Source organism: Miniopterus schreibersii (assembly GCF_964146895.1).
Source record: "Miniopterus schreibersii genome assembly, chromosome: 11".
NCBI lineage: Eukaryota > Metazoa > Chordata > Mammalia > Chiroptera > Miniopteridae > Miniopterus > Miniopterus schreibersii.
This window is the reverse complement of record NC_138111.1, coordinates 35,702,714-35,714,131: the sequence shown is the minus strand read 5'-3', so window position 1 is coordinate 35,714,131 and position 11,418 is coordinate 35,702,714. Positions and strand designations below refer to the sequence as shown.

Sequence of the window (11,418 nt, the reverse complement as noted above, 5' to 3'; positions counted from 1 at the left end):
GGGACCCAAAGTGCCCTAAAGCAACTTTTCTATAATCCATGGCTGTAAATTCTGGCATCTATATCTAAGTTTAAGGTATCTTCATTTTATTTACTTTTAATTTCAGCCCATAAAAAGGTTATTTATTTTGTTTTCTAATTAGTCTCCCAACTTCATCTTGGATCCCCGCTCCTACCCTTACTCCCTGCACTCACTCTAATGAGCGCGCCAAGTCCTTAAACATACATGGGTTTTATATAATACATAGTATTGTGTGTGTGTGTGTGTAGAATTACCAGTCACATAAATGGCACTATGCTATAAATATTGAGTTCTTTCTTACTTTTTCCACTCTGCCCTATGATTTAAGGGTTGCTCTGAATTTGTAGTTTGTTGCTCCTAAGAGCTGGGTAATATACCACAGTGTGTATTCACATCTCACCCATCCTTTCCCCTAGGTCGGGACACCCAGCCTGCCTCCAGTTCCCACTACCACAGTGACATAAACATAAAGAGAGCAGAACGAAGGTAGCAGCCCACCCTGTAGTATCAGGCTTTTCATTGGCCCGTAACCACTGCTCTTGTCTATCTTCCCTTCGTTGGGTAGGGAACAACATCCACCAGAACTCATTCCTAGACCATGAGAACATGTAACGTTTCACTTTTTGTAGAGCCAGCTCTCATTCGGTTACTCCAATTTTCTGAGAGGCAGCGTTACAGTGGTAATTCCCAACTCTGATTTTGTCCAAAGTTTGTAAAAGTAAAAAAAACCCCACTTAATGCATTTTGATTTAAAATAGATATATGCCATGAAAAGGCAAGGGACAGGGAAAGGAGCTGACAAAATCAAGTAACCCTGAATCATGGAGACATTTCCGATGTGAGACATTGCTCACCCAGAGGGTAAACACACATTCTGAAAACTTTTCTCACTGAGGCATGGAAGGCAAAAATGAAAAGAATAAAAATTGAGTGACAAGAAAGCCAAAGTTTATACTGTCTTCAAGTACCAAGTGCCAAGCTAGAGTGATACCCAGATAAGGCTGCCGCAAAGTGAAGCTAGAGGAAGATTCTCGCCGACTCAAGGAAAGAAAGCCATAACTTGTGGAACTGATTTTTATTTCTCAATTATACAGAGAAGCTATATATATATAGTGTTGTTACATATTTTTATATTATTAATCCATACTATTTAAGGAGAATTTATTTTCCCAAACAAAGTCTAATAGATACTTTACTCTGAGCAATCGAATACATGGTAGAAAACCCTTCAAATATATAAAAGATTAATTTGTGCACACATAAATGTCCCTAAGGGAGCAAACTACGGAGGCATGGTGATTCAGATGAGTGTTGCAAACACAGTACCATAAATGAATATTTAAAATTGATCTTGATAACACACAAGCTTGGAGTAGTGACTTCCTCACACATCTTGGAGTGTGTCTTGGAAGATAACCCCATAAAACATTGTATGGCTTCAATAGGAACTTCAGGGTTTTCTTCCATACCCAGCAATTGCCCTCACTCCTTGACAGTATCTTCTGTGCAGAATTTTTGTTCTTTGTCTTAATCAAGGAGCTAAGCAAAGAGCCGTTGCCACTTTGGGAAAGCAATACTTTTGCCCCAACAAACCCTTGGTTCCCTTAACTACAAATCTACAGAAAAAGTGCAAAACAGTTTCCAGAAGTCAGAACCAAAGCAAGAATGTTCAGGATGCATGATCTAGAAGAGCTAATGTGAATGTTTACATCTGCCTATCTGCTTAGGGATTTCTTCAGGATTCTTCTAGGATTCTATTTATTTGGGTTGAATTCACATGGTGGCTTTTCTCTAGCACATGCAATGAAATTAATTTGTCCTTTTAAGATAAGAAAATAGCAAATGCCTAACTATCAGCATGGTTACACAGCCCATAGAGCAGCCCAAATAAAACCACTGATTGGAAAGGATGCTTGTAATTTCTGTGTAAGAAGGTTAAACTTCAAACAGGATACCACCTGAGTAGTCTTCCATGAGAAGGCTGGACCAGTTCAAAGAAAATATGAATGGTGAGATTGTTGCCGTGTCTCATTGAATGTAACAAAAGCCCACTATCAAGAGCTCTGTGTCCTCAGGCTTTACCATTAAGTTGAACACTGACTTCTTCATTACTTCCTGTGGCTAGGGGGGCCATGTAATTCATCTTCCAAAATGGGACACAACTGAGCAAAAGGAAGCAACATTGATAATTATGCAAGGGCAACAACAGTCAATGGGCGAACAAACGGGAATACTGGGTCACTGTACTTATGTCAACACTAAGTTCTAAGACGGAGGCAACATTTGGGCTTCCAAAGCTGGAGCTGGGCTGTGAGAGAAGGTATGCTCTAGGGCTTTGCTACAAGACAAGCAGATGTTATGAGGGAGAAGACTCAAAGACACTCAGCTGATAGGGACCAAGAGGGGAACATAGATAACTATGGCTTATGGAGGTATGAGAGCATGTCTGGAAGATGGGTGGGAGACCAACATGAAGCCAATGAGTTGGTGAAAGTCAGTCACCTGTGCAAAGATGTCCACTTCAAAGCATTTCAAAGCTTATCATACCCAGGGCTCAGAGTGTCACAGTCAGCTCTCTTGGGTGTAGTTACCACCCTAAGATTAGGGTGGAACCCCATTTTCCACTTCAGTTTTATTTTTGCTAATTAGTACTAGGTGACACTGGAGACTAAGAATAACTCCCAGAGTATGATCAGGACCTCAGCAACACCTGTAAACAGCCGAAAGCCTTCTTAGTGGGCTTCACTGAGGGTCATGTAAACACAATCTTTTTTAGCAGGCCATAAATTTTTCTGCCCAACTTTATTTTTTAAGAAGAAATTAGTTTGCAGCCTTACTCCCCCATTCTGTTAGAGAAACAAATATCTACATAAACAAATGAGGGAGTGGGCAAAGGATGTATGTGCCAGAGCAGGGCTCAGCAAATTTATCTAAAGATAAGAAATGTTTACAGCTTTATAGGCCACATGGTCCATTGCAACTACTCAAATCTGCTGTTAGAGTGTGAAAGTAGCCACAAAGAGTTCTTAAATGAAGTTGTGTGGCCGTGTTTCAGTAAAACTTTACTTATGAACACTGAAAGTTGAATAATTTTCATATGTCATACAATATTAAAAAAATTTTTCAACTCAAAGTGTGAAAACCAGTCTTAACTAGAAGGCCAGATGAAAACAGGTGTCGTGATACCTTGGGCTGTAGTCCGCCATCCCCTCCATTAGAGGCCCATAGATTCAAAATCACATTGGTATTTTAAAGGGTATATGAAGATGATAAAGGGTTACTTTGCAAACAATAGTACATACTCATATTTAATTTTTAAATCTGTGATTAAATTAGAATGTTTTAAAGAAGATTACTTTTTATTAGTATGTAAGAGAGAAATTCAGATAATGGCATGTTACCAAATAATGAATTTCTAAATGGGTCACCTTACCCTTGACACCTTGACATTTAAAGTACAATATCTTCACTTAAGTTTATGACCTGAAGCACAGACAGCTACCAAAAATGTGAACAATGATCCTTAAGTTTCTCAACGCAGAGGTCTTTAACATTCATTGGAGAAATGATTTAAAAAAACTAATTAACAGAAAACATGATGCCCAATTTGATTACTAAAATAAAATTGATGTGAACTGGAACTTAGAGACAATTCATTCATGTGGACTAGAACCAAGATGGCACTTAGCTGACGGTGGTTTCACTTGTGTCTGTTTTCTGGCTGTGTTAAGCAAGTTTAGGATCTTAAAAGTGGAGTTATGTGGGGACAACTTTTCCAGGGAGAGTTGAACCCTGTGTATTTTAAACCTAAAATGATCACTGTAGAGAAACCCAGCTAATCTATGAAAGCAAATTCACTCATAATTAATAGTGAATTGAAGTTATCTTATTGGTCAATACCAGTCTAAGAGATGAAATACCACTGCACCAGGGTTAACAAAATATGGAAATGGAAGGTCCTACTTTCTTGCTAAGGTTCAACTAAAATCTTTGAGGCACATAATTGGCAAAATAGGATAACACACACAATTTCATAAAACACGTTAAGAGTAAACAAATTCCCTTACTGCTTTTCCCCTTAGGAATTTGAATGGCACCAGGTAGTGCAAGGTGGGAAACAGTACCATCCGCCCTGTCCCTTCCAGGTAGATGTATTTCAACAGAACCACGAAGCAGAAAAGCATCTTCTTCTTCCTGCCACAGCCAACTAGGGCTTTTCTTTCAGCTTCAGGTCAAGACTTGAAAAAAAGGAAGAAAAAAAAAAGAGAAACTGAGTAAGAAACATTCAGTAATGATTTGGGGTGGCACGCGTTTGCTTTTTTCCCTCTCAAAGGACTTGCTGAAAATAAATCATGCAAGTTCTTTATGCTAGAAAAAATTGGTAAAACACAATCCTCCCCTAGTTGTCAAGGCTGCCTCTAAAATATGGAATCTCTTGATTTTTGCAAAACTGTTTCTGGAAGCATTTTACGCCTTTTGAAATGATCAAAGGAGGCAAAAGACTCGTGTTAAGCCTTCTTCCTTAAATAGATTACTATGGAGAATGTTGTGGCACTTTGGAAATAAGGGATCTAGCAATTTTTAGTAAATGCCTGGAATAAGTAATGTCTGATGAGTGCTAAATAGTAAGAAAGTACGACTGGAACGAAACAGCAATGGCAAAACTCCCCCAACATTTTCTGCTGCCAAAGGATTTGCCTGAAAGGGGTTAGTCTACTTTAATGAGACGGATTCGTATAACCTAAGAAAAGCTTGTTTTTAAGAATGCCTAGTGGGTTCCCAATATCTCAGGAATAAGTCTAAAATGTCCTCGGGCCACTTGTGTCTCTCTTTTGCTTCTTAGTGAACATATCATGACTCCTTGGTACCTACCAGAGAAGAGAGCTACATTCAGTGAACCCTCTGAGGAAGAATTTCAGCCATGAAAAAAGAAAAAATTCATTTGTTGAGAAGGCCCATTGGGAAGTATCTGCAGATTTCGCTTAGATCTGCCTTCCTGAGCCAGGAGTGCAAGGGTTACTGGCTGGCGGCATCTGCAGCCGCTGAGCGGTGCTCATCTTGGCAGCTTTGCAAGTAAAGCCATTGGTAGCCCACGCTGCCTGCTCACCCAGTTTAAGGCAGTAAAGTAACTTTCCTTTGAAATACCCTCAGCAATTTCACCACTTATTAGCTCTAGGGTCTTGGCCAAGTTACCTACCTTCTCTAAGTTTCCATTTCTGTTTCTGTAAAATAGAACAATCATCCCTCTTTCACATAGCTTCCTGAGGATTAAGTCTAAAGTGTTTTTAATTGTACATAGTGAACACATAGTAAATGTCGGTTAGTAGCAGTGCTAGTAGTAGAGTAGTAGTAGTAGCTTGGCGTCTTTGAAATGGGACAATCATCTGTTTGTTTAATTGCTTTATTTATAATACTCTTGTCTCCTTTGGGAGTTTTCAGACGTGGACATGTTAACTGCTAGGAGAGGTCAGGTCACCATGGATATTAATCTCTTTTTTTATTCCCTCAAGGATCTGACTTGTTTTCTTATCTGCGGAGTTTCACGGTGGAGCTGTCCTCTTTTTATCCACTATGACCCCTAGATCTTTATCTGGTATGCTTTATCTAGTATACAAAACAGGTCCTTCTTGATCTTGTTTTTGCTTCTAAATTATACTTCTCAGCTGCAGTTATTCCAAGAAGTCTGCAGTGTTTGACGTGATGATTTGAATTTAATTCTTTCTTACCTGATAATGATTTAGCTTCTTCACAGACTAAGAGAATATCTATTACACCAAAATTTGGGGCACACTGTCTGAAAAGTGTGAATGTGGGTCAGGATATTTGAAGTCATCTTGGAAAGTTTAAAGTGCATGCTCACTTTGTCTCACCATCTAGACCCTCGATAAAATTTGGAAAAAGCACACACAAAAACCCCCACTTATGTCATGATGCCCATTTTCAAACACCTCATTTGTCATACTGACTTTTTTGTAAACCTTCTAGGGTTTAATTTATCCCTTCAGCTTTGGGTAAACAAAAAACTGAAACATTGAAACCTATTTCCCCAGTTTATAGGAAGAAGCAAGAGAAAGTAAAAAGTGAACAATTTAAAGTAAATACAGGAAACCACACTGAAGATTAATTTTTGAGACAACAGTTATCTTGTGGAGCTAATCAAGCTGCCACTAATTTAAGTCTCCCCAGATAGAACCAGATTCCCTGAATCATATATGCTTTTTTTAGTATGTAAAAATATAAAAAGGCATGTTGCAAGTTTTAGAACACATCTGAATAAATAAAATCGAACCCTAAAAGTGAGGGAGGCAAGCACGTAGAGCTACTTTGACAAATGGCATGCTTTTTAGAGGGGGGGGGGGGAAAACACATACTTTTAAAATCAGAATTGAAATTTGAAAAGAATATTCCTCACCTTTGGCAAATGGGCTGTTTTCTATAACCAACTTTCCAGTGAGACTAGCAACCTTCTGCCAATTTTACTATAAGCCATTTTGGCCTCTATCATGTTAAATGGGGTTCCTTACATGTGTCCGATGATATTGTTTAAAGATGAATTAAAACTCTGTGTTTTCAGTAGGAAGAGGGGGAAGATGGGCCTCACCTTCCCTTCTCGCTCTGAGGGAAATGAGAGGCCACTACAGAATCAGGACCCACTTCATTTTATTCATGGCCTGATCGAGCCCATTTGGCAGTTTATCCTTTCAATACTGGAAGGTGTAAAATGCTTCCACACAGGAACCAGAAGAAGGAAAATGAAGCCCCTTATTCTAATAGTGAAGAAAGCCAGAAAGCCAGGGCTGGAAGTCAGCGGAGAGAATTCTTAGCCGCTCCTGCCCCGCATCCCAGATCTCGGTCTGCACTGGGGTCTGCGCCTCGCAAGGCCGTGGGCTCGAGCTGGCTGAAGGAAAGGGAGGCCTGCGGAAGAATGAGTTCTGAGAAGCGGCAAGAACGTGAGCAACTTGCAGCATCCCTTCTGCTCCCAGCCCTGGAACCCAAACAAGAAGCAGCTTTGCTCTCTCCCCGGCCCAAAGGGGTCTATATACAAATGCAGAACAAAACAGACAAGGTAGACAAAGGAGTGGGTAAGCCCGCAGATGTAGCAGCCATAGGCCAGTGAGTGACATTCTGTCCACACAGCTCAGGACTCTGCTCTAGGGGGCGCTGTTTTGGTGAGAAAGGACAGATTGGCAAAAAAGAATTATGGTGGACTAAGGGACAGATATTTTTGCTTTGCAGAATTTCCATGTGCCAATTTGCTTGAAGCAATTGTCTTCATCTCTAAGAGGTGGGACAAGTGTAAACTTCAGAAAAAGAGTTGTGCAATTTCAAAGTTCCCTGGACAGCCTTTGTTCTTTGTGTACTTTTCAGCTGGGACCTTTTCTCTAGATTTTTTGTGCATAAACTTCCTTAAACTGTAAAGGTCACCACAGCAACTGCAGAGATATTCCACTGTGATTTTATAACTTCCCTTACGACCTCGAGGGAAAGGAGGCCCAAAGAGAACAAAACATGACAATAGCTGACACATTTAAATCTGATGCTTGCCTCTCCTTTGGATTCCTGGGAAGAAAGACAATGTTAAATTCTCCACAATTCAAACCAGGTCGGGAGCCCCTAATTGGATGGTAAGTTTCCCTCTGAGAGCACATTGGTGACCACAGTTTATTTCCTGAAACTGACTTGGCCAATAATTAATTGTTTTCTTAAGCACCTAATTTTGTGTCTAGTCTTTGGTTAGATCAGAGGTTGCACACCCATTCCAGCATCAAGACCACCTTCCTCTGATTTCAAAACCACTGTCCCTGGAACTGCACTGCAGATTCAAGTCCCAGCTCTGGGCTATTTTAACAACTGTATCAGATCATCTCTCAAGGCTGCTCTTTCATTTCATATAAAATGAACCTCATAGGTTTATTCTGAGGATAAAAATCAAATTGTGCGTGTGAAGCTTTTTACAGAGCCTGACATGTGGTAAGAACTCACTGCGCCTTTGATGTTTATCTCCCACAGGATGGGACTAGATGGACTAGATCATCCCTCCAGCCCCATCCAGACTCAACTGCCTCTTGGAATTTTCGAAACAAAAAAATGCTCTCTCCCATCCATCAAAATATTAAGTTCAAATGGAAGTCCCAACGTTCGCTAATGAAACTAGGCGGTGTTAATTCAGAAAGCAGACTTGCATTGCTCTTGCCCAGATGCTCTTCTTATAGCTGTCTCGTTCATTTTCTCCTAATGTTAGGATTGGGAAAACAGAATGCCCGGTATGAGCGGAGGTGGTCTGCACGGACTTGAGAGGTGCTCAGTGAGACAGTGGTAAGCCGGCACAGCGCATTTTCAGTCGCTAGTTTCAGGAACAGGGAACATGAGCTGAACATCTGCACGCGGTTTACCCAGTCCTCAGTGTATCTGTCTCCGAGTGCAGCCGGACAATACCCAAGGAACCACACAGCACAGTGATGCGGCGTCTTACCCCCTCTCCGTAGAAGACAGTTCTGGGTCATTGTAAAGGCAGCTGGTTCTGGGCGCAAGGAAAGAACCAGAAGCAGTGAACATTTCTCCACGGCCACCACTTTGTAAGCACAATAGGTTTGGGCATTTTTAACTGTTTAATGTTGTCCCTTTGCTAATACTGAACAAATCTACACCTAAACTGATGATGGATTAATCTGGGATTTTTTTTTTTTTTTTTATCGTCAGTTTTGAAATATAGTAATCGCCCATCATTGAGAAACATAAGGAAGATCGAAAACTCCAAACACCTCCAGTGGGCTTTTCTGTCCTTGTCACATTTTCCCTGATTTTTTTTCAATCTAGCTTATTCAGGGAATATATTGCAAATTTTTATTTATAATACAAATAGTATACTATTTTATATGTAAAGAACAATCCCTCTCAAGCAGCCTAATTTCATTTACATATAAACACACTTAACTTTCAGTTTTCACAAGAATGGAGATTTTTCCAAGACACTACAAGGAAAAATGTCAGTGCCAGCTCTCCTTGCTGTTGTTGCTACAGAAAAATAATAAGACACCATACAGCTGAGCTGCGCTCGGGAAAGACAAATGAATCCTAACAATAACCAGAACTGAAAGTGTCCAGGAAGAAAAGTGGAACCAGACAAAATCACGAAATAAGAGTTGTGTTATGGTGTATGACTGTGTTTATGCTGTTTTGGTGTAATACTGGCTGCTTTTGATATTGCGTATTGGTGAGATTCCTCTGTTAGCAAATTTCAGGTTTGCTTTCTATTAATTTCTGATTAATACTTTTACTTTTCATCTTCCTTTAAGTCTTTTATTGTTGGCAAACAAATACTAGTTAAAAGGATTCTGCAATCCTTTTTATATGCAAGAGCTCCTTTTGTCATGTCGATAATGTCATAAACTTAAATATCTATTTGCAAAAAAACAAGGGACAGTCATCAATGTTAGGTTTTTGGTTTTTTTAATGGCAGAAGGCTAGCTCTCCCTGGGGAGGGCAGAGGGCTTTCTCCTCTGCAACCCCACCCTCCTCTCTGATGGTCTGGTATTTTTATGGAGTATATTTAGCAACTCCAATGAACAAGGACAGTCAGGCAAGTGTTGACAGCATGCTAGAAAAACCTAGCAAAGCTGGACTGGAATCAGGAAAGGGCAATCTTCCAAACCCAGCTTTTCTTAGTTTTAACTCTGCATACTCCTTCCAAAGAAAATAGCGATTTGCCATCCACTGAATACTGTCACTCCGGAAGCAGCAGAAGATTCTTCACCACTGTCAGCCTAAGAATGGCTCCCTATGTACAATTTAACCTTCACATTTTCTTTTCTGTATAGATCTAAAGTTTTAAAGAAACAATACGGCAGGCTGGGGAAATCGCCTTCTGAAAGTCGGAGGTGCTGGTTGGGGGGTGGCAGTGTTTGTGGAGAGTGGGAGAATGTTGAAAAACACTGGTGGGAATAAAGCACATGATAAACGGGTAGGTTTGTTCCCGGGCAGGATATGTTTGTCTTTGGTTAGAAGCAGCCTGAAGCTTTCTAATAAAGGTCATGTCGAAAGTCAGGGTGCATCTGTCTGTTAATAGAAAGCGCCTGTGTTCTCCGGCTTCTCCAGTCTAACCACAGATCTGCAGTGATCGTGTTTTCTGAACCCCAAATCATCACACACAGTCTGTCCAAGAGTTGGGGGGCCACCTTAGAGGCTGAAAGGTTGTTGAGAAGATGTGGTTAATATGCCAGAATGGTAGGATACAGGGGAATTTCAATCATCTGTGGGGTAACAGAGTAAAATCCTTTCTCCTTACACATTTTCAAATGTGCAAATATATTTGAATTCCTCATGCATTAAGTCACCATCAAAAGAAGGAGGGTCAATTGGAGAAGAATTCAGACAGGTGGCTTAGCCTCTAAATCCAAAGTCAGCATAGACCCCCCCCCCCCAGACAAATCTAATTATTTTTATTCAGTCAATTACTTTAAGGAGGTGGTTCTCAGAGCCTGGTCCTGAGACTGGCAGCACCAGCATCTTTGCAAACTTGTTAGAACTACAGGTTCTCAGGCCTGCGAATCAGAAACTTCGGGGTGGGTCACAGGATGCTGTGCTGTAACAAGTGCTCCAGCCTATTCTCATGCTCAGTGAAGCCTGAGAACCACTGCTCCAATCTTAATCTTAAGCACATTCGTCAGTTTATGCAGCAGAAATTCACTGAGCATCTACTATGTACTGGGCATGAGCTTGATGCTTCTTTTAGGAATGAGATCAAGATGTCTCAGGACCACTTGGAAAGAGGTATGGGGGTAGGAGAGAACAAAATGAAGGGGCTGAGAGAAAAAAAGAGAAAGCTACACAACTAAACCAAATGTGATAACTGGTTCTCTATGGTAGCCCCGCAGGAAGAATAAAAATACGGGAGGGGATGTCTGTGGAAGGAGGCAAGATTGTATGGTACTAATGAAAAAACAGGGCTGTGTGACTTTCTAGTGGGCTTGGCTGGAAAATTATTGATGTCACACACACACAGCATTTTTGGTCTTAAAAACAACTTTCTAATTTCATAAATATGTTATTCTTTAAAAAAAAAAAAAGAGAGAGAGAATCTTAAAGAGAAAGTCCTTGCTGTTTCTCTCTGGGGCATCTCGTGACACAATGCAGTTTGAGTACAGATGAAAGCTAAAGGGGTGCCTTACTCCCACATTCGGTTCCTTAATTCCCAGTATCTTCCTTCCACAACTTCTTGTTTTTAACAGTTGAGTTAGAGACTAAGATTTTGTTAGAGTAAAAATTTATATAATTTTAGTATTGTTAGTCTAACTGGGTGTCAGTTATATTAAAAGAAAACTAGAGGATAGAAATACTGTAACAGTAAACTACTATAATGCCAAACTTTCTAAAGCAAAAATCTTTCCTTGAATGGTT

At 40.3% G+C, this 11,418-nt stretch overlaps 1 protein-coding gene across 3 annotated transcripts in view; it reads right to left on the bottom strand.

The window, feature by feature from the left end:
- Positions 1-1,083: 1,083 nt before the first annotated feature.
- PRUNE2 (prune homolog 2 with BCH domain) overlaps positions 1,084-11,418 on the bottom strand; it is a 203,657-nt gene continuing 193,322 nt past the window's right edge. The window contains exons 10-11 of one of the 3 annotated variants that reach the window (XM_081151687.1): positions 8,495-8,542; positions 1,084-4,259 (exon numbers count right to left, since the gene is read on the bottom strand). In XM_081151687.1, coding sequence (XP_081007813.1) covers positions 4,229-4,259; positions 8,495-8,542 — 79 coding nt within the window. In that variant the 3' untranslated portion in view covers positions 1,084-4,228. The remainder of the gene's footprint in view (positions 4,260-8,494; positions 8,543-11,418) is intronic. The other 2 variants (XM_081151686.1, XM_081151688.1) reach the window with 2 other exon arrangements.